This window comes from Pseudopodoces humilis, chromosome 7 (genome assembly GCF_049639895.1).
Source record: "Pseudopodoces humilis isolate 2021_Gansu_Grassland_sample_001 chromosome 7, ASM4963989v1, whole genome shotgun sequence".
Lineage (NCBI taxonomy): Eukaryota > Metazoa > Chordata > Aves > Passeriformes > Paridae > Pseudopodoces > Pseudopodoces humilis.
The window spans coordinates 8,330,600-8,355,136 of NC_142206.1; the positions used below are offsets into that span (position 1 = coordinate 8,330,600).

The 24,537-nt window shown below is 59.3% G+C and overlaps 7 protein-coding genes across 13 annotated transcripts; 2 read left to right on the forward strand and 5 right to left on the reverse strand.

The window, feature by feature from the left end:
* Positions 1 to 3,734: 3,734 nt before the first annotated feature.
* On the reverse strand, positions 3,735 to 4,871 carry LRRC10B (leucine rich repeat containing 10B). The gene is made up of 2 exons (XM_005529094.2): positions 4,822 to 4,871; positions 3,735 to 4,584 (listed from the first exon to the last, which is right to left on the reverse strand). Exons 1-2 carry the CDS (start codon positions 4,869 to 4,871, stop codon positions 3,735 to 3,737), a joined length of 900 nt encoding a protein of 299 aa, XP_005529151.2.
* Positions 4,872 to 5,422: 551 nt separating this feature from the next.
* On the reverse strand, positions 5,423 to 7,457 carry LOC106628492 (uncharacterized). 3 transcript variants are annotated; one of them, XM_088058423.1, is made up of 6 exons: positions 6,933 to 7,457; positions 6,651 to 6,862; positions 6,226 to 6,305; positions 6,103 to 6,156; positions 5,895 to 5,975; positions 5,423 to 5,790 (listed from the first exon to the last, which is right to left on the reverse strand). In XM_088058423.1, the coding sequence occupies exons 1-6, from the start codon at positions 7,217 to 7,219 to the stop codon at positions 5,527 to 5,529; spliced, it is 978 nt and encodes a 325-aa protein (XP_087914549.1). In that variant the 5' UTR covers positions 7,220 to 7,457; the 3' UTR covers positions 5,423 to 5,526. The 3 variants fall into 3 exon arrangements, with proteins under 3 accessions (XP_087914549.1, XP_014113389.2, XP_087914548.1); XM_014257914.2 differs by having other exon boundaries at positions 5,423 to 5,644; positions 5,718 to 5,790; positions 6,103 to 6,305; XM_088058422.1 differs by having other exon boundaries at positions 6,103 to 6,305.
* Positions 7,458 to 7,585: 128 nt separating this feature from the next.
* On the reverse strand, positions 7,586 to 9,551 carry SDHAF2 (succinate dehydrogenase complex assembly factor 2). The gene is made up of 4 exons (XM_005528969.3): positions 9,472 to 9,551; positions 8,787 to 8,995; positions 7,956 to 8,065; positions 7,586 to 7,875 (listed from the first exon to the last, which is right to left on the reverse strand). Exons 1-4 carry the CDS (start codon positions 9,484 to 9,486, stop codon positions 7,745 to 7,747), a joined length of 465 nt encoding a protein of 154 aa, XP_005529026.2. The 5' UTR covers positions 9,487 to 9,551; the 3' UTR covers positions 7,586 to 7,744.
* A 13-nt stretch (positions 9,552 to 9,564) lies between these two features.
* CPSF7 (cleavage and polyadenylation specific factor 7) lies at positions 9,565 to 17,294 on the forward strand. The gene is made up of 10 exons (XM_005528970.3): positions 9,565 to 9,590; positions 10,239 to 10,358; positions 12,727 to 12,945; positions 13,400 to 13,503; positions 13,751 to 13,896; positions 15,086 to 15,491; positions 15,566 to 15,684; positions 15,760 to 15,925; positions 16,015 to 16,188; positions 16,269 to 17,294. Exons 2-9 carry the CDS (start codon positions 10,305 to 10,307, stop codon positions 16,181 to 16,183), a joined length of 1,383 nt encoding a protein of 460 aa, XP_005529027.1. The 5' UTR covers positions 9,565 to 9,590; positions 10,239 to 10,304; the 3' UTR covers positions 16,184 to 16,188; positions 16,269 to 17,294.
* TMEM216 (transmembrane protein 216) lies at positions 17,276 to 18,879 on the reverse strand. 2 transcript variants are annotated; one of them, XR_001331884.2, is made up of 6 exons: positions 18,844 to 18,879; positions 18,564 to 18,665; positions 18,389 to 18,481; positions 17,974 to 18,175; positions 17,564 to 17,888; positions 17,276 to 17,315 (listed from the first exon to the last, which is right to left on the reverse strand). XR_001331884.2 is itself a non-coding variant. In XM_014257912.2 (5 exons), the coding sequence occupies exons 1-5, from the start codon at positions 18,854 to 18,856 to the stop codon at positions 17,873 to 17,875; spliced, it is 426 nt and encodes a 141-aa protein (XP_014113387.1). In that variant the 5' UTR covers positions 18,857 to 18,879; the 3' UTR covers positions 17,482 to 17,872. The 2 variants fall into 2 exon arrangements, 1 of the variants encoding a protein (XP_014113387.1); XM_014257912.2 differs by lacking the exon at positions 17,276 to 17,315 and having other exon boundaries at positions 17,482 to 17,888.
* TMEM138 (transmembrane protein 138) lies at positions 18,564 to 23,385 on the reverse strand. 3 transcript variants are annotated; one of them, XR_001331885.2, is made up of 6 exons: positions 21,699 to 21,813; positions 20,701 to 20,922; positions 20,457 to 20,628; positions 19,622 to 19,697; positions 19,375 to 19,539; positions 18,564 to 18,665 (listed from the first exon to the last, which is right to left on the reverse strand). XR_001331885.2 is itself a non-coding variant. In XM_014257913.2 (5 exons), exons 2-5 carry the CDS (start codon positions 20,826 to 20,828, stop codon positions 19,427 to 19,429), a joined length of 489 nt encoding a protein of 162 aa, XP_014113388.1. In that variant the 5' UTR covers positions 20,829 to 20,922; positions 23,302 to 23,385; the 3' UTR covers positions 19,215 to 19,426. The 3 variants fall into 3 exon arrangements, 2 of the variants coding, with proteins under 2 accessions (XP_014113388.1, XP_005529024.1); XM_014257913.2 differs by lacking the exons at positions 18,564 to 18,665; positions 21,699 to 21,813 and adding an exon at positions 23,302 to 23,385 and having other exon boundaries at positions 19,215 to 19,539; XM_005528967.3 differs by lacking the exon at positions 18,564 to 18,665 and having other exon boundaries at positions 19,215 to 19,539.
* CYB561A3 (cytochrome b561 family member A3) lies at positions 21,786 to 24,286 on the forward strand. 2 transcript variants are annotated; one of them, XM_005528966.3, is made up of 6 exons: positions 21,786 to 21,913; positions 22,765 to 22,970; positions 23,035 to 23,243; positions 23,317 to 23,471; positions 23,750 to 23,906; positions 24,019 to 24,286. In XM_005528966.3, exons 1-6 carry the CDS (start codon positions 21,873 to 21,875, stop codon positions 24,040 to 24,042), a joined length of 792 nt encoding a protein of 263 aa, XP_005529023.1. In that variant the 5' UTR covers positions 21,786 to 21,872; the 3' UTR covers positions 24,043 to 24,286. The 2 variants fall into 2 exon arrangements, with proteins under 2 accessions (XP_005529023.1, XP_087914551.1); XM_088058425.1 differs by lacking the exon at positions 21,786 to 21,913 and adding an exon at positions 22,013 to 22,122.
* The last annotated feature ends 251 nt before the right edge of the window (positions 24,287 to 24,537 follow it).

Consider the following 24,537-nt stretch of genomic DNA (forward strand, 5'->3'; position numbering starts at 1 on the left):
CGGGGGGTCCCTAAGGCGGGCCCCCAGCCCGGGCTGGAAGGGGCCCGTCGGGGGAATGCGGAGCTCCACAGGGTCCCCTTCCAGCCGGGGCTGCTCCGGGAGCCCCGTGCCCATCCCTGGGGATAAAGGGTAGAGCGAGCGCTGTTGTCCCCATCGAGGGCAGGTGACATTCCCTGGGCTGGTGGCATTCCTTGGGACGGCCAGCCTGGCAGGATCAGTGCCAGCAGCAGCATCCCCACGGAGCCCTGGGATGCACATGCCAGAGCCCTTCCCACTCCCTGGGACCCCCAAAAACAGGGATAGACCCACCTGGGAGCCCCACAGGGGTGACAACGGGGTCGGTGGTGGCTCTCCGGGCAGACGCCAGATCATCCTCAGTCTTCCTGCTCCCCCCGTGGCACCCTTGGCTCCCAGCAGCTCCCACAGCCCCAATTTAGACGATTTTGGACAATCTGGAGAGAAGTCATAATACTGCTATTACAGTAATAACAACGCTTTTAGGGACATTTGTATTTTTGTCATATTCTCTCTTTTTTTAACATAAAAGAAGAGACTTACATGCCTGGGGAAGGGGTGGCAGGGCCAGGGCTGTGCCAAGCCGGGTGCCCCCCGTGGCCCTTTGGGCACCCTGCTTTTCCAGGCTGGATTCCTCGTCCGCGGTCGGGCTCCCCGGGGGTTTGTGTGTTCATTTTTAACTCTAGAGCTCGTAGCCGTGATCTTGTTCAGGTTCTCTCTTCTTCATGTGACGGTAACATCCAACTGGTGTGTAAAATACAGAAAAACAGGAAAAAAAAAAAAAAAAAAAAAAAAAAAGACAAAAAAAGATAAAAAAATCCACTAAAGAGCCCGGCCCAGCCTGGCTGGGGAGCGGCTGGAGCGGGGGGTGCCCGGCTGGCGATGCCAAGGATGGGGCGCGTGGGTCGGGGCGTCTCCTTTGAAGAATCCTATTTTTGGGGAGCAGGGCCCCTCGTTTTCTGGAGGCAGCCCCTGCTCTCAGTAATAAAGGACAGTCAGTAACTGCCAGCGTGAGTCATCTGTGGGATTGGGGGAATGCAGAGGGTGGATCCTGGGGTGGGAATGGGGGCACCGCAGCTGGGTGGGCATCCCCCTCCCAGCCTTATTCCTCCCAACCCTGAGTATCCACCCAGTATTATCCCATCCATCACCAAGTATCCCCCCAAAACTCTGTGATCCTGCTGGGATTTGGATCCCCATGGATGCTTCAGGGACAACAGTGCCCCCCGCAGCCTGCTTGGAGCCAGGTGAGTTCCCATCCCATCCAGCTCCGGGCTGACTTCCTTGCCATGGGATGTGCTGGATAGGGACTGGAATGTGGCTCCAAAAGAAAGGAAGGGGCAGGGAACCATATCCTGTGTCCTGGTGCCATTGCAAAGGCTCTGGTGGCTGTTAAATAATTCACGGAATGCTGGTCTTGAATAAATAAATGAAACTCCAAACGCAGGGATGGCAGCAGGGCCGTCCGTGTCCTCCCTGCACAGGATAAGATCCCTCTGGACCCACCCTTCAGGCCCTGGGATGCAGTATCGCAGGTGGCAGCAGGGGACAACGCTGTCCCCTTGCCATCTGCACCCCAGTGGAGGGGTGGTGGCTGCTGCCTACCCTCACTCCAGCTCCAGCTGATCCAAACCTGGGAATTTTGGCATTCCTAAGCTGCCAATGTCATCAGTGCCACCGATCCTGGCTCTGCCTGGGCTCTTACACCAACGCCGGACTCCTTTTATCCTCCCAAATCTTTGAAAGCGCAGCGATCCCGAAGCTCCTGTTGCACGGATCCGCAGCTATTCCCAATCCCGTTGCTTTGTGCTGGCAGGCAGTGGGAGCAGATGGAAATAGCAGCGTGATCCCAGCTGCGGCGAGGCCACAAACCGTCGCACGCGGGGCCGGGAGAGGAGGCAGGGATATATATAGGGACAGACGTATGGATGATGCACTGCCGGGAGCGGGGACTCGCCGGTGCCAGCGGCCCCAAAATACTTGAGCGGAGCCGGAATCTGTCAGATTCCCACTGACTGCGGCAGCTCCTGGTCCTGGTGTCACCAGCACCGTCACCGGTGCCTGGATCCCAACCCAGCTCCTTGGGAATAGCTGGGTGGTGGGAAAAGGCTGCAGAGAGGGAGGACCCCCCTTTCCCAGATGTCAGAGCTCCTGGATCTGATCCCAGCCATGGGGACAGGCTGGTGGCATCCAGAGCCACCTGCATCCCAGTTCCTGCCGAATGGGTAGGCTGGCAAGGATCTGCATGGAGCTGGTGGCATCAGATCTTGCCTGCAGCAGGGGTTTGGGATGCTGAGGGTCTCTGCCAGGGTCAGAACCCTCAGGATCATGGTTAATTCCTTGCTAATTAGCAGCAGTGTCTTCCCAGATAAAGCAGCAGCACCCAGGATCGATGGCATGAAAGGCTGGGAGACACCCAGAATTCCAGGAGTGTGTGCCTGGGATGTCACAGGATCCTGGGATGCTCTGCCCTACAGTGAAGGACACCTGCGTGGGAAAAGGGATTGACAGCCTATTGGGTACCTATTGGGAAGACTTGATTCCAAGCTCCTGCTAAGCCCCAAATCCTTGAAATTACCCCAGAGGAGCTGGCACCGACAGCTCCTGCACATTCCGCAGCTGAGGAAGCTCCACATGTCCAAAACAGCCATGGTTCCTGCTGTGGAATAGGAAGTGGAGGGAAAAGCGGGCAGCATCTGCCCTGCCAGTGCTGGAGCGGATGTGGCAGGAGCTCTGGCTGCCTCCCAGCCCCAAACCCAAATCCATGGCCATTAAAAGCGGATGCATGGTTTGAAACCTCCAGCGAGCTCCAGACCTCAGATCCCCAAGCTTCCCACCACACCGGCTCAGCTCGGAGATGGGCAGAGGGAATCAGGACTCCTTGGATGTCCAAAATAAGAGGAGCTGGTGGTCGCACACCAGAATATGTCACTTGGTTTTAGGGGACCCCAAATAACCCCTTCCCTGAGGCTGGTCCCTGCCACTGTTCTCTCACAACAAATTCCTTGGATTTGTGCTTTTTATTGCTTGCATTTGGTCCAAGAGGCACTTGGAGAGAGGAAGAGGAAGGATAAGGTGTCAGCCCTGGATCTGGTGCCCATTTGGGGGCAGACAGGGCCAGGGATGAGACTCCTCTTCCCACAGGGGCAAAATCCTGTCCAGGTTGGAGAAAGGCAGTGCTTAGACCCAGGTCTAATTTCCATCAGCTCCTTCCCAAACCTGATGGCCAAGAGGAGCCTGGTGGAAAATTCTCTCCCCCAGCCCCATTTCAGCAGCAGAATTGGGTTCTCAGGGGCTGTGCCTTTGTTCCCAAACCTTGGAGCTCTTCAGGATGACAGGATCCATGGAATGAATGCAACCAGCATTGCTTTTTCCTGTGCTGCCCATTGGGACAGGAGTAAAGGATTTTCAGAGGTGAAGGAGTGGAAATGTCCCCATTCTCACGGGGGGGCAGTGCGGGATCACCCCTCAGGGCAGGGGACTGTATCCCAATCCAAGGCACCCTGGAGTAGGTGGGATGCTCTCAGATGGGATAACCATTGGGATCCATGAGCCCTGCAGATCCAGGACACAAAGCTGCTGTCCCAACTGCATAAGGCTGATCCTCAGACCATTGGTTTTCCTTTGTGGAGGCTGTGAACTTCCTCCTTTCCCAGCCGTGGATGGGAATTCCCTGGGAGGCAGGTGGGGGCTCTGCACCCCCTCAGGAGAAAAGAGGCTCACAGTTCCTCAGGAGATCCCGTCAAGGCCACAGATTCCCCCTCCCCATACTCCGGCCCATCCTCAGGGGATACCGGGGCGGCTTCGGTGCCTTCCTCCTCCTCTTCCTCCTGGTGCTGCAGGCTCTGCAGCCGCTCCTGCCGCGCTTCCATGTATTCCTGCGCCCCGTCCCCCACCAGCTGCACTTCATCCCCGACACAGGGCGGCTGCCGGACGGGATTGTGGTCGTAGGACAGGAGGCGCAGGGAAGCGAGGCCGGTGAGGTCCGGGAAGCTGGCGATGCGGTTGCGATCCATGTCGAGGACGCGGATGTGATCCATGCGGAGCAGCACGGGCGGGAACTCCTGGAAGCGGTTCCCGTAGAGCCAGAGCCCCCGCAGGCCGGCCATGCGGGGCAGCGCCGCGGGCAGCCGGCACAGCCGGTTGTCCCCCAGCTGGAGGCTGCGCAGCTCCGGCAGCTGCAGGAGGGCGCGGGGGAAGTGCGCCAGGAAGTTTCCCTCGATCCAGAGGCAGCGCAGGCTCTGGAGCTGGGCGAAGGAGGCCGGCAGCCCCTGCAGCCCGTTGCGGCCCAGGTACAGGTGCGCCAGGTGGGGCAGGTCGCACACGGCCTCGGGCACTTCCATCAGCTCGTTGCCGTCCAGGGCGAGGGTCCGCAGGTGCTGCAGCTCCGCCAGCTCGTCCGGGACCTCCCGCAGCCCCGCGTCGCTCAGGTAGAGCTTCCGCAGCCCCTGCTGAGCCCACAACTCGGCCGGGACCTGCCGGCCCCGCACCTCCAGCCGCTGCTCGACGCCGTCGGGGCCCTCGGCGGCCGCCAGCCGGGCCCCGCGCCCCGAGGGGCCGCCGCTGCCCCTCGCTCACCGGGACCGGCACCGGGACCGGCGCCGGGACCCGGCGGGGCGGGCGGGGCGACGCCGTGGCCATGGCAACGCTCCGCGGCCAATAGGAGCCCGTGCCACCTGCGCGGGGGCCACGCCCCCTCCCATTCCCGCCCCGTCGTTCCCGCGCCCATTCAGGCCACGCCCACCGAGCCCCATTCATGTCCCGCCCCGCCGTTCCCACGCCTACCCGGCCCTATTCCCGCCCTACCTGTCCCGGTCTGTCTCCAAACCACGCAGGGCCCCCTCGCACCCCAGCATTCCCAACACCTTTTCCAGCAACCTGGCATCAGCGTCCTCACCCAGTTGCAGTTGCGTGTGGGGCCCTAAGTTGAGTGCGGGGTCCCTGGGCTGGGTGGGAATCCCTAAACCGGCAGGAGGGGCTCCCGGAGCTGTGCGTGGATGCCTTAACTGGGTGAGGGTCCTAAAACCGGTGGGGAGTCCCTCTGTGATTCCTCACATCCCCTGGGACCCTGCAGGGAGCCACTCCTTGGGGCCCAGATGCCCTTCCCCATGGCCAGGGAAGATATGGATGAAGCCTCTCCAAATGCCCCCAGTGCCATACATGGCTGCCCATGCTGAGGGGTCCTTCCTCCTCATCATCCTCCTGCTTTCCACCATAGCCCTGCCTGGATTTTCCTGCCGCAAATCAGCTGTGTCATCCCAAAGCCGGCTCGGAAAGCTGGAAAGCCGGGCTCGTACAGCCCTCCAGTGGCAGCTGGCCAGGTGACACCCCCCCCCTCCACCCGCCCTCCTTCCCTCCTGCCAGCCTCTGGGATGCAGGAAACACCCAAAATGAGGCGGCTATCCAATGGCATCATGCAGGGTCTTTATTCCTCCCACGGGGATTTGGGAAAAGCCAAGGATGGGACTCCCGGGATGTGGCAGCACTTTTTTGGGGGATCAGGTCAGGGGGTCACTGATGTGCCACAGGTTGGTGGGGCGGTTGTTGGTGCTGAAGCCACTGGGACTTGGGATCTGGATGCCCTCCACGGATCTCGGTGCCCAGGTGATCGGAGTCTGCGCCCACCAGCCTGGAAAATCCAGGAGGGATTGGTGAGGGGGGTGTCCACTCCTCCTGGGGGCTGCAATCCTCCCCAAACTCACCTGGTGCTATGGGGGCCAGCTGTGAGAGGTTGATCAGGTACTGGTTCTGGATAGTGCTGTATGTCAACGGCTCCTGAGGGATGGAGTGTGTTGGGGGTGTGGTTCCTTAGGAAAAGGGATGGGGACAGCAGACATGGGGACAGCACACATGGGGACAGCAGACATGGCTGTACCCACCTTCCTGGTAGTGACTCCCTTGGGCCCCACTTGGAGCTCCGGCGGGGCGAAGGGGGCGGGGTAACCCATGGCAGGCTGGTACTGTGTGGGGACACAGGGATGAGATCCTGCTCATTCCCATGCCCAGGCAGCTCCTGCTGCCTCAGAGCCCACTGGGAGCACCGGGACAGGATGTCCCCTGCCCTTGCCACCCCATCGCTCTGCTTACAGTGCTGCTGCACATGTCAGGAAATGAATCCATCCAAGCATCACCAACGTCATGCTGTGGGAGAGGAAAAGTGTCCCCTGGGGTGCTGAGGGGAACAGGGGACACGGTGGGGACGGCGCTCACGGGCTGCTCTGGCAGGGTGAGGTCGCTCCTTGGGGTGGTCCCGGTGAAACCCAACAGCTCTGTCGCCTTCTGTGGGACATCTGTGAGGAGCAGATGGAGCAGGGATGTCCCATGTCCCCAGGCCTGGCATTACCTGGATACACCTGTCCCACTGTGTTTGTGGAGGTGCAGAGGGTCTCCAACACTCCCAAGTCCTCCTGAGGTCTGACCTGGCTCCAGAAACACTGACACCCCAAAATCCCCAGAGCTGGATGTGGCTCTGGGACCATCAATAATCCCAAAACCTTCTTGATGATGGAGCTAGACCTGGAAGTTCCAGGGCCCCAACCCCTCCTGCAGTTGGAGGTTTCCTGGGAATCCCAACACCCCAAAATCCTCATAAGGATGGAGCTTTCCTTGGGATTCCTAAGACCCCAGAATCATACCTGGCTGGGTAGGACTGGTGCAGTGGCTCCAGGTGCTGTTTCCTCTGGATGATTTTGGAGGTCTCACCTCCCCAAAACGGAGGCGGGAAAAGGAGAAGCCAGTGGGATACCGACACTCTGGCTCATCCACACACCGGGGCAAAATCCTTTGGAAATCCGGACGCCCAAAGACCTTGAAGTCCTCGAAGGTGGTGGACACGTCGGTGTCCTGACTGTGGTGGGAACGGCTGTGATGGAGCAATTCCAAAATGTGCCCCCCAAACTCCAGGAGCAGGGACCTACCGCTCCACGTGCGGGGTGATCAGGGACCAGAGCGCCGAGTAGTTGTTGGTGACGTATCCCGAGCCGGTGTGGACACCGAGGAGGGGGTGTATGCTCCTTTCACAGGGGGGCTCAAACCCCAAAACACGCCACCCCTCGATCTTTTGGGGTGACCCCGTGGGCCTCTTCCCAAAGGCCGCCTCGTAGGTGGTGATATAAAAGCCTATGAGCTCGGAGGGGGGGCCCCTCACCACGGGGAACCCCGTCCCCAATCCCGCGGCGGGCGAGTCCTGCGGCAGGGAAGGCATCCCGGCCCTGGGAATGGCCCCCTGGCGCCGGGAGCAGCCCGAGGGACGGCCCTACGCCATGGCTGGAGGTGCGGGGCCGTCCCAGCAGGCCCGGAAGCTGCGGAATGTGCCCATGGAATGCGACTCTGTCTCCTGGTAACCGAGACAAGGGGAAGCTCCCGGGGAGGCTGTCACTGGAGGGCACCGGGAATGTTCTGCTCCAGCACCACTACAGCCCCCGCCCCGGGGTGGGGCCACCTCCTGGGGGCCCTGGGAAAAGGGACAGGTGGGAACTGGGAAAATCAGTGAGGTGGGATGCGCCAGATCGAGCTGGGAATGTCCCCGAGGGCCCGACCCCGATGTCACAAAGCAGGAGAGGGGCAGGGCCAGCAGCCAGGCGGGGCCGGTAGCCACGGCTTTATTCAGCGTTCCATGAGTGTCCAAAGGCTGCTGGAAGAGGAAAACCACAGGGAAGGCAGAAGCACCAGTCCAGAGCCCCGTATCCCTGCACTGCTCCAGGGAATGGGGACAGAGGCGTCCCCTCCCTCAGCGTGGTGGCTCAAACAGATATTCCAGGTCCGGCTGCCGGAGCCTCTGCTCCCTGTTCCTGTTTTTGGCAAATTCCCTCAGCATGGCCATCACGTCGGTCTCAAATTCCGCCGGCGTCGGCTTCGCTTCTGAGGGGAAAAGAGGGAGAAATCAGCTCAGTGCTGTCCCAAAGTGCCATCCCGGTGTCCCAGGGTGTGGCCACACGTACCAGTGGCCCAGTAATAAATGTCCCAGTCGTTACTGGGCTCGTTGATGAGGCGGTCGTAGCGGTTCAGCTGCTCCTTGCTCATGCGCGCCAGGTTTTCCTTGGCAAAGAGGCTGAAGAGGGATGGATCAGGATGAGCGGGAGATGAAGGAAGAGCTGGGATATGAGAGCCAGATCCTGGAAAACATGGACCCCCAGCCTGCTCTCTTTCACCTCAGCGGGTGGGAAAATGCCAGCACAGCATTCCCAGAGAAGCTGTGGAATCTCCACCCCTGGAATCCCCTTATCCAGGCTGGATTAGGGCTTGGAGCTACCTGGTCTGGTGGAAGGTATCTTTGCCCACGGCAGGGGGTGAAACTGGATGATCCTTAAGTCCCATCCATCCCAAACCATTCCAGAATTCCATGTGCTGGTTCACATGAGATACTGGGAAGATACTCCCGAGAGAGTGGAATGGATTTCCCAGAGAAGCTGTGGCTGCCACATCCCTGGAATTATCCAAGCCAGGCTGGATTGGGCTTGGAGCAACCTGGGGTAGTGAAAGGTGTCCTTAACGTCCCTTCCCACCCAAACCATTCCAGAATTCCACCATTCTATGTCTCTAGTCTCTCCTTCGATCCCAAAATCCAACTGGCCTTGTGTTCACACATGTCCCAGGATTTACATACATTCTTCCCAATGGCTTTTGGCTCACTGAGCTCTCCCAGCTCTATTCCATCATTGGACGCTAGCCCAGCAAGATCTTGGAGTCACCTATCCCATGGATTTTTGTGCTACCTCACTAAACTCTTCCCTGTTAATGAAAGGACCTGGAATACTCTGAGCCAAGCCCACCTGAGCAGGATGCAGTTTTCCAGCATCCCCCTCTTCCTGCTCTCGTACAGCAGCCGGGCTCTCTTGGTGTCCAGTGGCTCGTCCGGACGCTCCTGCCAGGGGGGCAGCGGGATCTCCAGCACGTCCTTCCCAGAATCCGTGGGGGAATCACCCCGGTAGCCGCGCTGAGGGATCAGTGGCCACAGGAGATGCCGGCGCAGCAAGCAGAGCTGGAGGGAAAAGGGAAAGCACCAAGATGTCAGGCCTGGGACTGCCTACACACAGAGAACTTCCCAGATCCTGCTGGATACGATTCCCAGTTCCACCCCCATCAAACCCTGCTGCCCACATCCCATAAATCTCCCAGACCTCCCTTCTCCCCCCCAAACGCTCTTCTGCCTGCTCAGACTTTCCTCCTTTTTCTCCCCTTTTTTCCCGCAATTCGCCAATTTTCCTCCATCCTGCCTTTCCCCAAAACTCATCCCTTTCCCCTTCTTTTCCTTCCCCCTTTCTCCCCTTTCTTCCTCCCTTTTTCCCCTTCCCACTTCTTTTCCCCCTTTCCCCACATTTTTCCCTTCCCCTTTCACCCCTTTTTACCCTTTCCCTCCCATTTTAACCTGTTTTTTCCGCTCTCCCGCCTTTCTCTCCCCATTTACCCCTTTCCCTCCCCTTTGCCCTCCCAGTTTTCCCCCCCTTCCCCCCCAACCCTGGCCGCCGCCATCTTGCCGCGCGCCGCTCTGGCCGCGCCCCCTCCCGACTCTATGGGGCGGGGGGTGCCGGAAGTGGGCGTGGCCACGCCCGGAAGTGGGCGCGGCGGCGCTGGCGGTGAGCGCGGGCGGCGCGCGCGGGGCTGGGATCGGGGGGGAGGGGGGGCCCGGGGTGGGGGGCGCGACCTATCGCGACATATCGCGACCCGCCGCCCCCTCCCCTCGCATTCCCCCTGCCCACAAACCCCCCAGCCCGGGCCGCGCCGCTCCGCAGGGCCGCATATGGCGGGGACGGGGTGGCGCGGGGGGGGGCGGGCAGTGGGGGATCATGGGGGCATAAGGAATTTGGGGGGAGACAGGGATTTTGGGGGGGGAGACGGGATATGGAGGGACGGAAGGATTTGGGGGGTACACGGGATTTGGCAGGAAATGGGATTTAGCGGGGCACAGGGATTTGGGGAGCAGAGGGGATTCGGGGGCGACACAGGGATTTAGGGCGGACGTGGGATTTGGGGGGACACAGGGATTTAGAGGGGAGAGGGGATTTAGGGGGAACAGGGATTTAGGGGCGTCATGAGATTTGAGAGGCAGAGGGGATTGAGGGGGTAGAAGGGATTTAGGGGGCACAGGGATTTGGAGGGAAGAGGAGATTAAGGGGCCCACAGAGATTGGGGTGAGGAAATGGGATTTGGGGCACACAGGGATTTGGGGGGACCCCCCCACCGTGTCCCCAAGGCCTCACTGACCCCCTGCCCCTCCTTCCCAGAGCACCTTCGTGTCCTGGCTCCGCCCGGTCCCAGCCCGGGCTCCCGCTTTTCCCGCCTCTGGAAATATGTCCGAGGGAGTGGATCTGATTGACATCTACGCCGACGAGGAGTTCACCCAGGTGAGGGCTGGGATGGGGGTGCAGATTCCCCCCCTCTTTTTTGGGAAGATATCCCAGTGTCCTGCAGCTCATCCCGGTGGAAGATGCAACTTGGTGTGTCTGGGAAAAGGGCAGGATCATTCCCAATCATTCCCAAATCTCAGTGGCTGCCACCTCCAGCTGTGATTAAAGGGTTTCCCTGCAGGTTGTGACACGTGGCTGGTCACGGAATGTTTGGGATATAAGAGCTTAGCTGTGTCCTGGTTGGAAAAATGAGAAATCCCAGCTGGAAGAGGCACTTCCAGGGAATTACACAGTGAGAGGGTACCAGGAGCCAAATCCATGGGATCACCCAGGCTGGGAAGCTGTGCGGGAACTCGCTGTTCCTGTGCTGCTTGTCCCATCCCAGGAATATCTGGGATTCACAGCAGGAAATGATGATGGAAGGGGGTGTTGGAGAAGCAGATTTTAGGGCGTTCATGGATATGGGAAAGCAAGTGTGAAGGCAGATGTTGGAAAATTAGAAACTGCCATGGAAAGCCTGTGGAGGGAAGTTGGCAAGAGGAAAAGTCATGGAAACTGGAAGCAAAGCACTCAGAGAAAAGAATCACCATGGAGAAAGGAATTCCTATGAGCTCCTGGAGTGATCAAGAGAAGCTTCTTCTGGTTATTGGGTGAGAATATTCCATGGAATCTCCTGGGAAGCCCAAGTGGATGGAGGATTCTCAAAGCTGGAATGATGATCCAGGCCGATGACTCTGGCATGTCACTCTCTTTGGGATATGTGGCAGGAGGAAACCTGGAATTAATCCATGCCCAGGATCAAAGCAGTGGGGAGGTGCTGTGGTGTCCCTGTGGCACTCGAGGGATGCCAGTGTAATTCTAAATCCCACATTCCCACATGGTGATTCCCACTAACAGTGCCCAGCTTCGTCTCTGTGCACCTCAAGTCAGTGTGCATGGACTGGGAGCAGGAGAATCCCTAAAATCTCCCAAGCTGAAGCATCCCCTAAGTAGCAGAACTGAGGGATTCCAAGGGATTCCTCTTCTAGCCCCTCCTTCCTATTTTTGGTCTTGACTTTCTGAAACTTCCAGGCGGGAATCTTCCAGCCTTGGGCTGTGTCCAAAGTCTCCTGGTGGAGGTGGGAGCGTGGGAGTTGGATTAACCAAACACTTGAGCTTTTTTTGGGGAATGAACACAAAACTACAGCTCCCTTTTCAAATTCTTCTTTTATCAGCTCCAGGGAAAGAGCTGGATGCAAAAGTTCAGGGAGAGGGAAAATGGTTGGACTTTTGGATTCCAGGATTTCCACAATCCTTGTGGAAAGCTGTGTGCTGAGCATCCTTCTCTGACCAGCTCCCAATGGAATGTTTGCAATTGCAATCAGTCTTCAGCAGAAAACATTATACAAACTCCCTGGAACTGAAAATTTGGGAGCAGAACCCCTGTTTTTTATGGCACACCAGCTCCTCTGGGATGGATCCTCATGGAGTGATTTTGTGGGATGAAACGTGCAGTGCAGTCTGGACAAGGAACTGGGATCCATAGTAAATACAGCACTTGCTGGACACTCCAAATTAAATATAGCCTGGACAGAGTGGGAACTGGGAGGCAGATCTAGGACATGCTGGAATTCCCAGCTCTAGAACTTCCTGAGCTTCCTCTGCCAAGGGGACAGATCCAATGTGTGGGAGCTCCTACCCTAAAAAGCTTTTTTCCAAAAAAAAGAGCAAGTTTGGGGTGCTGGGGACAGTTTGAGGGGGGGTGTGCAATTCCCCAAGTTGGATTTTTGGAAAGTGTGTGTTGCCAAGGAGCGAGAGGCTCATCCCTGGAGGACATTTGTTTTTTCACCACTGAATTCTTGCCCTCCAAATTGGGAATTTCTTCCTGGTGGCAGCAGCAGGGTCTTCTCCTGTTGTGTGGGATCCAAGTGGACTGGTCCTTGGAATGTGGGGGTTTAGATGAGATATTGAGAAGAATTTCTTCCCTGTGAGGGTGGTGGGGCCCTGGAATGGATTTCCCAGAGAAACTCTGGTTGCTCCATCCCTGGGAGTGTTCCAGGCCAGGTTGGACAGGGCTTGGAGCAACCTGGGATAGTGGAAGGTGTCCCATGGCAGGGGGTGGGAAGGGATAAGGTCCTTATTCCAACCCCAACCATTCCATGATCCCTTTAAATCAGAGCCCATCATCCTGTTTTTTGGGATTGCCCAGGCAAGGGGTTGGTGTAATTCCCAGCTATGCACAGACCCCACCCAAGCAATCTGGGCCTTAAACCTTTGGTCTCAGCTTGGAAATTCCGCTTGGGAATTGAGACAGCAGGTTTGGAAACAGCAAAGAAGGCTTCCCAAGCCCTTCCCAAGCCAGGAGCTCATGACGTTTTCCCAGCAGGACCCGGAGTTCAGTAATGCTGACCAGATGGATCTCTACGACGACGTGTTAGCAGCCAGCTCCCAGCCCCAGGAAAAGCGTTCCAGCAGCTCGGAAGCGCCTCCAGAGATCCGTCAGGAGCCGTCTCCCAAGCCCAACAGCAAACCCCCGGCCATCCTGTACACCTACAGTGGACTCCGGAACAAGAGGGCCGCCGTCTACGTTGGGAGCTTCTCCTGGGTGAGTTCATCTTCCTGGGAAATTTGGGATTCCTGGGGAACCTCTGAGAGGCTGCTGGGCTCTCTAGGGGAGTGGCAGGGATTTTGAGGGGCCTGTTCCTCCTCAATCCTGAGCTGGTGTCCTGGGCTGGATTGTGAGCTAGGCTTGGCTTTGTGACCCTCAAGGAAAAGGGATTTGTATCCCTGAGGAGCTTCTGGGATGGGGTATCCACCGGTGTCCCTTTGAAGCTGTGACTTTGGGGTGCTGCTCCTGAGTCGCCTTCTCCTATTCATGGATGCAGGGACAATTTTGGGAAGGCCCTGTCTTGTCTGGAGAACTTGTCTCTGTTATCCATTCCCAAGGCTTGTTCCAGAGGATTTTAAGCTCCCTGAGGGAGTCTGGGGGTGACATTCCTTAGGTGGGTGGGGGACACTGGGGACTGACATGGACACCAGCCTGTTCCCTATGCCCTCAGTGGACAACTGACCAGCAGCTGATCCAGACCATCCGCTCTGTCGGAGTCTACGACGTGGTGGAGCTGAAATTCGCGGAGAACCGAGCCAATGGCCAATCCAAGGGGTGAGAGCCAATGGAATTTCAGGTGGGAATGGTGGGAGCCAGGCCCTCACTGCCACATCCGTTGTTTTGTGGAGGGTGAGGGAGCAGCCAGCGCTGTTCCTGCCTGGCACAGGGAATTCATGGAAGATCCCAAATAGCATGGAAAAGTAAGGAGGGGGCGTGGAACAGTGGGATGGGGGGATCAGGAGGAGGGTCTGGGGGATCTCTGCAGTGGGTTCAGGGCTCAACCTCCCTCTCTCCCGCACAGGTATGCGGAGGTGGTGGTCGCCTCTGAGAACTCGGTCCATAAACTCCTGGAGCTGCTTCCCGGAAAGATCCTGAACGGAGACAAGGTGGAGGTGAGGCTGGCGACCCGGCAGAACCTGTCGCAGTTCGAGGCTCAGGCTCGCAAACGTGAGTGCGGCGCCGGTGTGACACGGGCTGGGGGGTTCCACCTCACACACATCCCGAAACTCCCCTGGATCAGCTGCCAGGCCCAGCCCAGCGAGCCCTCGGGATGGGGGGAGACCCTGCCAGGAGCGTCTGGGGGTTGTTTTTCCCATTCTTGAGCTGGATTAGCTCCTGACCCGAGTCTTTATGATCCCCTTTTAGGTGCTCCCACACTGCGAAGATCCCTCGTAGCCTCCTCCTCCTCCTCTCCAAACTGAATGGGCTTAAGCTCTTCAGGCTCTCAGCATAGCTAAGACCCTCCATATCTATTAGTAGCTCCTCTCTGGATCTGCTCCAGAATTTTTCCATCCCTGCGGAGGTAAGGTGCCCAACACTGGAGGAATATTCCAGCTGGGGCCTGGCCGTGGGCATCCCTCAATGGCGATAGGTGGTCCTGGCCTCACTCCGCAGCGATGCGATGGGATCCGCAGGGATTGTCCTGGCAGGAGCGTGTCCGAGGAGGTCTTGGCCAGCTCTAGTCATTGTAGATCCCTTGGCATGTTTTATGCAAGGAAAACTCCCCTTTCCCAGCAGAACTGCTTCGCTCCCTTCCTTCAGCTCTGGTGCCTGAGGGAATCAGCTGCTTGGTGCTTAGGCTGTGTCCCGACTTGCCTTGAAGTTTAGGTGGAGCAGGGAGTGTTCCCTGGGCCAAGTTCCGGCTGCCCCCAGGGCACAGCGGAGCTCCCATGCACCCTTTGGCACCGCTGGGAGCCGTGGCTCCTGCCACACCCCTTCTGTCTCATCCTCAAAGTCTCTTTGGATAGAGCAAGGCTTCTTGTCCCCCTTGGAATGCTGAGTTTTCCTTCCTCTGGCAGGAGCTCTGTTGCTGTCAGCACTTGGGTTCTGTCCCCTTGTATTCCTCCATGCTTGGGCCTCTCCAAATCCATGTGTGGATCTCAGGCTCTCCGGGTCTTTGGATGCCTTTGGGGAATCTCTCACCATTCCTTGTGGCTTTTGGCTCCTGTCCCTGTGACCTGCCTGTCCCCAGGGCACCATACAGAAAAACACATGGAAGCGGAGGATATGTGTGGCCGGTTGGATCTCCCTCTGGGCACCTCCAGCCCTCCAGGGGTGGGAGGAGGAGGAGGAGGTCTCAGAGACCTGGACACCCTCCAGCTGCACCTCACAGCTGTTTTCCCTGTGCCACTTCCAGGTGTGCCACCACGGGCCCACTCCCGAGATTCCATGGATGCAGTGGACGGCCGGGCGACACCGACAGAGAACGCGCTGCCCCCTGCCCGCATGGAGAAGCCTCCCTCAGTCCTGCCCTTCTTCAGCCGCCCCCCTGCGCTGCCCCTCATGGGGCTGCCCCCCCCTCCCATGCCCCCCCCACCTCCTCTCTCCTCCGCTTTTGGAGTCCCTCCACCTCCTCCCGGAATTCCCTACCAGCATCTGCTGCCACCGCCGCCCCGGCTGCCCCCGCCCCTGGCTGTGCCCCCGCCGGGAGCTGTGCCCCCTGCCCTGCACCTCAATCCCGCCTTCTTCCCGCCGCCCACCGCCGCCCTGGGACCCCCTCCGGACACCTACGGCAAGGCCATGGCTCCCTACAACCACAGCAGGTGAGCCGGGCAGGAATGGGGGTGGGATGCTCGGGGAGGATCCCGCTGACTCCCGGTTCGCTCTGTGCCAACAGCCGGGAGCTGGGCCCGCCGATCCCGGCCGTGAGCGAAGGCGAGTTTGAGGAGATCATGAACCGCAACCGCGCCATCTCCAGCAGCGCCATTTCCAAGGCGGTGTCCGGCGCCAGTGCAGGTACTTCCCGTGTCCCTCATGTCCCCCCATCCCAGGATGGATTCCTGCTCCTGACCCCCTGCTCCGCTCCCCCAGGGGATTACAGCAACGCCATCGAGACGCTGCTCACGGCCATCGCTGTCATCAAGCAGTCACGCGTGGCCAGCGATGAGCGGTGCCGCGTCCTCCTCTCTTCCCTCAAGGATTGCCTGCATGGAATTGAGGCCAAATCCTACAGCAGCAGCTCCAGCAGCAGCTCCAGGTATCCCCCTGGATCCAGAGAACGTGATCCTCCCCGCAGGTGAGCGACTAAAAGTCACTCTTTGGGTTTTGTCTCCTCTTTTCCCAAAGGAAAAGACACCGATCCCGGGAGCGCTCTCCCAGCCGGTCCCGTGAGAGCAGCCGGCGGCACCGGGATCTGCTCCACAGCGACGATCGGCATGAGGATTATTTCCAGGAGCGGAGCCGGGAGCATGAGCGGCATCGGGACAGGGACAGAGACAGGGACCGGCACCACTGAGACAGGTGGGAGGCTCAGGAATCCCCCGGAAGTGTGAGGGATAAAGGAAGGGCGCTCCGACCATTCCTCTCCTCTCTTCCGGCAGGAATTTGGCAGGAAGTGGTTTTTAATGGACTCGTATCTCCTCACCTCGACCAGGACGCCGTGCCCGAGGCCGCTCTGCCCCATCCCGGTCCCTTCCCCACCACCCCCAGCCCCCTCCGGGCGGGACCCCCGCCTGCACCTCGTGGCCTTGGGAATCCCCCCCCCACCACTGCTGCTGCTTCCCGGGGCCATCCCGCTCCGCTCTGTGGATACTTGGACCCAAAGAGAAATGGTGCTTTTATTCCATGGAGGGAGGTTTGTGAGCCCTTCCCAGTCTGGGGGGAGGAACGGAGGGGATGGAGCCCTCCCTGTGCAGCTTGGGGGCTTGGAGATGCACAGCTCCTAATCCCGGCATCAGGAGTCATGTGCCATCCTCTGGATTGCCTGGGGACACTCCCATCCCCATCACCCTAGCAGGACACTGTGCCACGCTCCTCCTTTGCCCCTTCACCCTCCAGGAGCTGGGAAGAAGGGGCTGGAGCTGGGCTGGGGGTCACCCTCTCTATCCTGACATTCCCCACAGCAGCATTCCCACCCAAACGGCAGCTCTGGCCTCTCCCGCAGAGCCTTCCTTGTTTTAGAGGAAGCGGAAGAGGCAGGGCAGGCTGTGACCCTCTCATGTCCCCTTGGGATCCCAAGAAGGAGAGGGAGAGCCCAGGAGGGTCGGGATAAGCCGGGACACACTGGGTGACTTCCAGGGCTGGAATCATGCCCAGGTGGGAAAACCCAGGCCCTGGAAGTCTTTTTAAGTTGAAATAACACAAATTCAGGAAAAGCCACCCCAATTTTCCCAAGCCCCACGAGGTGGGAGCACACGGCGGGAGAGCTCCGGGTTTTTTTTTACTTACCGCCACAGATTTTTAGTTTCTTTCCAAATAGTGGAGTGGGGAAAAAGATTCCCCCAAATTGCAGAGCAAATCCCTGGAAGCCCCGGCGAGGCGCCGCCCCTCCTGCTCGCAGTGATTAGATTTGTCTTTGGATAGGTTGGAATTGTGTAATAAACTCGGATGACGTTGTCAGTCTTTTATACAGTGCTCCTGTTGCCTTCCTACAGTGGGATTTGGGATAATGAGGGAATGGGAGGGATTTGGGGAGGGCTCTGCACCTGTTATCCCTCACCCTCTTCCTCCTCCAATGGGCTCCTGTGCTTCCCAAACCAGCTCTGAGGTGCTGGAAGCACCTGAGCATTCCTGGGGGGACCCACATTCCTGGGCTCTGGGTAAAAATAAATATTTATTGGAAAATAGTGAATTATTCTGGAAAGTCATAGGGAACAAAAAAAAGGATTCTTCATACCTTGAGCTGGCTCAGGCTCTGAGGAGTCCAAGTGGAGTGTAGAGTGGGAAAGGTGGGAGGGATGTGTCCAGGGAGTAGTGAGTGAAGTGGGAAGTGGGAAAAGGGAGGGACGAATCCCTGTGGCAGCAGGTCTCTGGTGAAGTGGGAAGCAGGAAAAATGGGAGATATGTCCATGTAGAAGCAGCAAACGTGGGAGGGATATGTCCAGGTGGCAGCAGGTGGGAAAGGTGGGATCATCCCCCTTCCCAGGGTTGGAAAGTGGAGCTGGTACAGGTGATGCTTCCCTGTGTCCCTCCCTGGGCTGTGCCCTCAGTAGGGATCCGTGCTGTGGAAAAGGACAGAGACAGGGATGTGTGGACACCAACCTGGCAGCTCCTGTGCTGGGTCCCCCAGTTCCCAGGATGCGGCACCTGGAGAAGGAGAGCAGTGCCAGGAAGCCCAGGAGCAGCTCCAGGCCATAGAAGAGGAGCAGGATGGCACTCAGGAACGCTTCCAGGCGCAGGGAATATGTCTGGAGCAGCAGGTAGTACACGGCCAGCACAGCTGCCGGCACTGTAAGTGCCAGGCTGAGGGACAGCGGCACCTTCCGCTGGCACAGGTTCCCCTTGGAGCCTGTGGAACACAGAGTTGGGATCAGATCATGGAAATCATAGAGGGTTTTAGGTGGGGAGGAAAGTTAAATGTCCCGTTCCCCTGGGCAGGGATACCTTCCACTAGCCCAGGTTACTCTGTGCCCCGTCCAACCTGAACATCCAGGGACGCTCTTTGAGGGTGTCCCAGGACTCCGCACTCCCTGTGGAGCCTCTGGAACTCGGGGGGACTCACCGAAGAAGATGCGTGTGGCCTCAATGCCGAGGTAGAGGAGGAGCAGCACTATGTCCAGCACCAAGTTGGAGACGGGATAGGGCAGGAGCAGCACTGCAGGAAAAGCACCGCCCTCAGCACCACATTCCTGCCCATCGCGGCGGGATCGGGAAGAGTTCTGGAGGGAAAGACTCACCTTTGTACACGAACACGAACGCTTCCAGGAGAAAATATGTGGCGCAGTACCAGCCGTTGAGGAAGAGCAGGACCTGCAGTGGAGCCGAAGAGCGATGGCGGCCTGAGGGGAAACGGGGCGGCCATGAGGGGGGGCACGGGGCGGGCATGGCCCGCGGAGCCCCGCAGCGCCTTGGCCGCCCCCAAGCCCCGTTCCCAACGCCGCTCCCAGCCCGGATTCCTCCCGGTACTCCCTATATCCTCCGGTATCCGCCGTTTCGCCCCCCCGGTCCCGCTCCCACCCCTTGGCGCCATCTTCCATCTCCATGGGAACCACCGCCGCCGCCGCGCTCGCCCGCGCGGGGGCGCTGAGGGCGCGGGCGCGCGAGGGCGGAGCCGCTCTATCTCCCTCCCCTCTTGATGGTTTGGCGGCGCGCGCCCCGCCGCTCTTCCCGCGCCTCTCTCCGGTTGGAGGAGCGGTCGCTGACGCCGCGGGTTCGAGTCCCCGTCCCTCCACACCACGCCCCCTCGTAGCTATTGGGATAAGAATCCCACACTGGAATACGGGAATATCCCCGTTTTGCGGCTACAAGCGCAGCGCTGAGCTGGGTTACAAATGTAAGGCCTTTGGGAGTGCGGCCGTGACACCGGGTGGGCACAAACACCCGGCAGCCTCTGGAAAACACATCCAATTTATTTCTTTAGGGTTTCCAAAAACATTCCAGTCCCAACCAAGGCTGTCGCCCTGAAATGCAGGGACGCCCCACGAGTCTCCTGCTGACTCTCAGAATCCCAAGGGCTGGTCCCCAGAGAAAGGATGAGCTGGAACCAACCCCGACAGAGCCTGTGGAGTGCAAGGAGACTCCAGGGGATTCTGGGGATCCGTCAGCCACGGAAATGGGCAAATTCCTTGCGGAGCCAGAGTGAATCCTGGTAGAAGAGGGGGTCTCCCAGGTGCACAGCTGTCCGCTTGTAGAAGTAGCAGTAGAGTACGGCCGCTGCAGGGAATTTTGGGATGAGAGAGGGCCCCCTGCACCCCCAAAAGATGCAGGATCCCACCCTGATCCTGGGAGTCCTTACCCAGCCTCTGGAAAACAAACAGGGTCTGGAGACCTTCAGTCCAGATGAAGCGGCCAGAGTCACGCCAGCGCAGGTTCTGAGGGGGGTGGAAAACTGGGAATAACCCCTGGAGCAGTTTCGTTGAGCCCTCCCAGACCCCTCTCCCCATTCCAAAGGCTCTGGGCAGGACAGAGGGACACCAAGCCAGGAGTAACACCTGGAAAAGGTTGGGAAGCCCCCTACCCCAAAGGTTAAGCAGCTCAGGGGATTTAGGCATTGAGCCCGGACCTATTCCGGCTTCAGACTGCAGATCCCTGCAAATCCCTGCAAATCCCCTTCCCGGACAGCGTGGGCAGCACTGGAGCAGCTGCTGTGGCTCCTGACCCCCAAAAACATTCCCCATGCTACAGGGCAGCAGGATGGAGGGAACTTCAGGAGGTGTCCAGGGAATGGGAACTGCTCCATTGGGAAAGAGCTAGGAAGGAGTTTATTTGGGAAAGAAAAGGGGAAGGTGCCGCCAGGACAGATCCAGGAGGCTGGACAGCCCTCGGAGCTGTGGGAATGGAGGGAGCTGTCCCAGGTAAAGGGATTAATCCCAGAAAAACCAGGAGCTGCTAGCACAGGCTTTCCCTGAGGAAAGAGGATTTTCTGATGGGTCACGGCCCTTAGGGAACAAGCTGGGATGGGGCTGGGATTGGGCAGGACCCTCCCAGCCTAATGCCAGCCACAGGATTAGGAATGGGACATCTTCCATGGGGCACCTTCCAGGGGGAGATGTGAGAAAGGACTGTGGGAAGCTGGGGGTCATGGAAAAATCCCTTGGGTGAATCCAGCAGCTGTGCCCACCCCATCCTACCATAATCCAGACGTGGAAGGAGATGCTGAGCGCCAGGTAGGCTGCGGAGAGCAGGATGGTCCCCTTGAATTTATGGAAGAGCAAGTTGACCAATCCCGCCTGGAAAACGTAGGTGTTGAAGAACATGAGGAAGACGATGATGACATTGAAGACGATGGCGATGTCCTGGATGCTGCCGGGAAAACAGAGGAATTGTGGGGTCCTGGATCTCCTGGATCTGCTGCCCCACCTTCCCCACACTCACATGAAGAGGACGAGCTGCACGGCCGGAGCCGTGCGGAGCAGCTCCGAGAAGGAATTCACAAAGAGGTCGTAGGAAAGCAGCAGGAACTGCAGGAACAGCACCAGGCTGTAGTTGCTGGGCTGGAGCATCCTCCTTCCTGGGGCTTGAAGCCCTCAGCCCCGGCATTCCCAATGGATCATGGCACTGGGGGGGCTCAGCAGGGCCTCTCCCGACATCCCAGACCTGGGGGGGGAGCACAGGGATTGGGATGGATTCCAGAAACCAGGAAAACCCAGTGAGCTGTGCCCCCTCTCTCCTCTCCAGTTTGGTGTCTCCCTTCCCCCTGAAATCCAGCCCAATTCCCATGAGGAAATCCAGGGACGAGGGAGACGTGCAGACCCAAGAAGCAGTGTCCAAGCCAGTTATTCCTGGCTGTTCCCAGCTCATGGGCAGTTCTGAGCACGTTTGGGCATGTCCCACTCTGGGCACAGGGAGACGAGTGAGGAGACAGACGGGAATTTCTGGACACGGGAGCAGGTACAGCCCTCGTGGGACTCATATCCCACGGGAACAGCCCCCTCTGGGATCATCCTGGTTGGAGCGGGACGGAGGGCACAGGGATCCCCCGTGTCCTGGCAGGAAAAGGGCTGTGCTGGGGGCTGAATTCCCTGAGGGGGAGACATGGTGGTGGACGCGGGAAAAGGGGCTGGCAAGGGACAGAAAATGTCTAGAAATGGGGGTAAAAGGGCTGGAAATAAGGGGGGGGGGGCGGGAAGAGCTGGATATGAGGATTAAGGGATCACTCTCTGCCCCTCCAGACCCCGCGTCACTCCGCCCCTTCTCACAGCCACCACTGCGGAGTCCCCCGGCCCCCTCTCGCCGCCCTCTCCTCCTGGCCCTGGCTCCCTTCCCACTCCCGGGGTCGCCAGCCCGATACGCCCAAACGCCCCTGGGTCCGGAGCTCCCGGTCCCAGAGGTCCCGGTGGGTCTCCGCCGTGCCCCCCGCCCCGGGCGCTCACCCGCCGCCGCCATCTTGGTCCCCATGGAAACGGCCGCCGGAGCCGGAAGTGAGGGCGGAAGTGAGGGCTGGAGGACCCGCAGGGGCCGCTCTGGCCGCCGCTCCCCTCGGTGGCTGCACATTGGGGTGGCCGGGAAAACCATAGAGATGAGCAGGCAGAGAGGCTCTCGCCAAGATGGCGGCGCCCAGTGACGAGGAGGGGGCGGTGGGGCCCAGGTACAGCCCCGGGGTGGGGAGCGCCGAGGGGCGGCTCCGGGGTTGGGAGGGGCCGAGGCACCTCGTGATCTGGGTTTTGGGTGGTGTCAGGGCCGGGCGCTGTGTCCTCAGGCCCAGGGCAGCCCCAGGTTTGGGGGGGAGGCTGTGGAGCCATGTGTTCCCAGATTTCAGGGAGCCATGGCACCGAGTACCCCAGATTTGGGAGATCCGTGAGTCTTTGTGTCCCACTTTTTGGGGAACCATAGGGTCGCGTGTCTCCAGCCCTTTCCTGTCTCTGTGTCTCCTGAGGCAGCTGATTTGAGGTGTGGGGACATCCCCCGAGCCCGGAGGGGACAGAAATACCCATTTCTGGGGGCACATGCAAATCACATGCAAATGAGAGCGCTCGGGTCCTGCCAGGGGGACCATGACAGGTGACACCGGGAGCCCGTCGCTGCCATTCCATTCCCTGGAGTGCCGTGCCCGGGAATTTGGCTCTGCATGTCCTGTTCCATCTCTGGCCTCCTGCCCAGTCCCGGGTGCAGCTGGACCCTGGTCAGCCCCTCAGGGTTCCCAGTTCCCCTTTCCATTGAAGGAAAGGACATCTCCATTCCTGGGGATGTCGGAGAGACCCAAAAGGCGCCTCAGTCATCCCCAGCTGCCACCATCCTGGATCCATCCCTGCTACCATTTCCAGGCTGGGAAGCAGCTGGATCACCATCCTTGGCTGGGAAGCAGCTCCATCCCTGTCACCTTTCCCATCTGGGAAACAGCTGCCCCCCCACACTCTGTTTGGGCTCCCAGTTCCCCTTTCTGTGGCTCCTCCCCGGCACCGCATCCGGAGCATGAGCCAGCTCCTCACTCACCCACAGGTGCCACCACCACCCCACAGCCATGCTGGATGTGCCCTTCCTGCCTTTCTGCGCCTTCCTGGGAACGCTGGGACTGCTCTGCGTGGCCATGGTGGGCAGCTGGTGCCAGCACTGGCGCGGGGGCTTTTCCCTGGATGGCAGCTCCCGGACATTCAACTGGCACCCAGTGCTGATGGTGACGGGATTGGTGGTGCTCTATGGCGCAGGTGAGCACAGGGAGCGCGGGGATCCCAGCACGGCTCCTTCCTGACTTTTTTCCTCCCCTCACAGCCGCCCTGGTTTACCGCATTCCCAACACCTGGAACGGCCCCAAGCTTCCCTGGAAGGTGCTGCACGGCAGCTTGGCTTTGGGAGCGTTCGTCCTGACCGTGCTGGGGCTGGCGGCCGTGTTCCGCTTCCATAATTCCCAAGGGACGCCCAACATGTACTCACTGCACAGCTGGATGGGGCTGGCCACTGTCCTGCTCTTCTCCTGCCAGGTGAGAACCCCTCCTGGATCCCCCAATCCTTCCAGCATCCCAAGTTTTCTGCCCTCACCTTCTCTTCCCACAGTGGGCAGCAGGTTTTGGAGCGTTCCTGCTTCCCTGGGCTCCTGCCTGGCTCCGAGCACTCTACAAGCCCATCCATGTTTTCTTTGGCTCCGCCATCCTCATGTTGTCTGTGGCTTCCTGCGCGTCGGGAATCAACGAGAAGCTTTTCTTCAGCCTGTGAGAGTCGGGGGAGAGGGGCTTGGGAAGAGCCCTCACAGGGAAAGGGGGGCTTGGGAAGAGCCCTCACAGGGAAAGGGGGGTTTGGGAAGAGCCCTCACAGGGGTGGGGGGTGCTCAGGATGTGGATTTGGACTGGATTTGGGAGTGACCAGTGCAGAGAAAAGGTAACTGAGCACTTCCTCAGGTGTGTAGCTCCCTGCACACTTCCCTGCAAGGTTTGGGGCTGGGGGTTTTGGGAACATCCAGAACATTCCCAGCCTCTCTTCCCTGCTACAGGAAGAACGGGACTATGGACTACAAGCTCCTGCCGGCTGAGGCTGTGTTTGCCAACACCATGGGGCTCCTCATCCTCATTTTTGGAGTGCTGGTGGTGGCTGCTCTGGCCAGGCCCAGCTGGAAGCGCCCAGATTCCGACTCCCCCGACTCCCGCCAGGTATGAGACACGCTGGGTGGATTTGGAAAGCTGAACTGGGAAGCTGCCCCCCAGCACAGTCCCGAGGGTGGGGAAGGATTGAGGGATCCAAGCTCATCCCTGTCTCCCACAGCCCCTGCTCTCTGCTGAGCGCTGATCCCAGGGATCTCCCAGCACTCCCAAGCTGCATCCTTGTGCCTCCATGTGCCAGCTCCTGCCTGGATCCCGCTCCATACCAAACCCCAGCGCTTCCTGGTGCCATCCCTCAACGCCGCAGCTGGAGCTGCCGGAGCCTTGCTGGGACAAAGAGGAGTGCCCGTATCACTCCCACTCCAGAGGATCCGGCTCAGGGTGGAGCCACTCCAGAACTTCATGGACATGGAATAAAATGTTGGCTTCTACAGGGCTCCAGCACTTAAATCCCTGGGGATAAGGGAGGGCCTGGGAGCTGGGGTGGGTGAGGTGGGAGCTTGGGAGTAGGTCCTGGCCAAGCCAAGCTGCCCCTTCCAAGGGCTTGTCCTCGCTGGCTCCCTGGAGACATGGGACAGCTTCCCGCGGTCACCCCACGGGATTTGGGATCATGCTCTGCCCCATCCCCACTTCTCCTTTGCTCCTTTCCCAGAATCCCCCCCAGACCCCGTGCCCAGAGCCA

Excerpts from the sequence above, each read along its gene's own strand:
- LRRC10B (XM_005529094.2), bottom strand. The coding sequence starts at position 4,871 with ATGCTGGGGTGCGAGGGGGCCCTGCGTGGTTTGGAGACAGACCGGGAC. Across the intron at positions 4,585-4,821 it reads TTGGAGACAGACCGGGACAG|GGGCAGCGGCGGCCCCTCGG; the intron begins GTAGGGCGGGAA and ends CCGGTGAGCGAG.
- LOC106628492 (XM_088058422.1), bottom strand. The coding sequence starts at position 7,219 with ATGCCTTCCCTGCCGCAGGACTCGCCCGCCGCGGGATTGGGGACGGGG. Across the intron at positions 5,976-6,102 it reads CTGACATGTGCAGCAGCACT|TACCAGCCTGCCATGGGTTA; the intron begins GTAAGCAGAGCG and ends GTCCCCACACAG. Across the intron at positions 5,791-5,894 it reads AGGGAGTCACTACCAGGAAG|GAGCCGTTGACATACAGCAC; the intron begins GTGGGTACAGCC and ends TCCATCCCTCAG.
- SDHAF2 (XM_005528969.3), bottom strand. Across the intron at positions 8,066-8,786 it reads GAAAACTGCATCCTGCTCAG|CCTCTTTGCCAAGGAAAACC; the intron begins GTGGGCTTGGCT and ends ATCCCTCTTCAG. Across the intron at positions 7,876-7,955 it reads CATTTATTACTGGGCCACTG|AAGCGAAGCCGACGCCGGCG; the intron begins GTACGTGTGGCC and ends TTTTCCCCTCAG.
- CPSF7 (XM_005528970.3), top strand. The coding sequence starts at position 10,305 with ATGTCCGAGGGAGTGGATCTGATTGACATCTACGCCGACGAGGAGTTC. Across the intron at positions 13,504-13,750 it reads GCCAATGGCCAATCCAAGGG|GTATGCGGAGGTGGTGGTCG; the intron begins GTGAGAGCCAAT and ends TCTCCCGCACAG. Across the intron at positions 13,897-15,085 it reads CGAGGCTCAGGCTCGCAAAC|GTGTGCCACCACGGGCCCAC; the intron begins GTGAGTGCGGCG and ends TGCCACTTCCAG.
- TMEM216 (XM_014257912.2), bottom strand. Across the intron at positions 18,482-18,563 it reads GTTCGTGTTCGTGTACAAAG|TGCTGCTCCTGCCCTATCCC; the intron begins GTGAGTCTTTCC and ends CTTTTCCTGCAG. Across the intron at positions 18,176-18,388 it reads GGCCACACGCATCTTCTTCG|GCTCCAAGGGGAACCTGTGC; the intron begins GTGAGTCCCCCC and ends TGTGTTCCACAG.
- TMEM138 (XM_014257913.2), bottom strand. The coding sequence starts at position 20,828 with ATGCTCCAGCCCAGCAACTACAGCCTGGTGCTGTTCCTGCAGTTCCTG. Across the intron at positions 19,698-20,456 it reads CCTTCCACGTCTGGATTATG|AACCTGCGCTGGCGTGACTC; the intron begins GTAGGATGGGGT and ends CACCCCCCTCAG. Across the intron at positions 19,540-19,621 it reads GTTTGTTTTCCAGAGGCTGG|CGGCCGTACTCTACTGCTAC; the intron begins GTAAGGACTCCC and ends AATTCCCTGCAG.
- CYB561A3 (XM_005528966.3), top strand. The coding sequence starts at position 21,873 with ATGGCGGCGCCCAGTGACGAGGAGGGGGCGGTGGGGCCCAG. Across the intron at positions 23,244-23,316 it reads TCCTGCTCTTCTCCTGCCAG|TGGGCAGCAGGTTTTGGAGC; the intron begins GTGAGAACCCCT and ends CTCTTCCCACAG. Across the intron at positions 23,472-23,749 it reads GAGAAGCTTTTCTTCAGCCT|GAAGAACGGGACTATGGACT; the intron begins GTGAGAGTCGGG and ends TCCCTGCTACAG.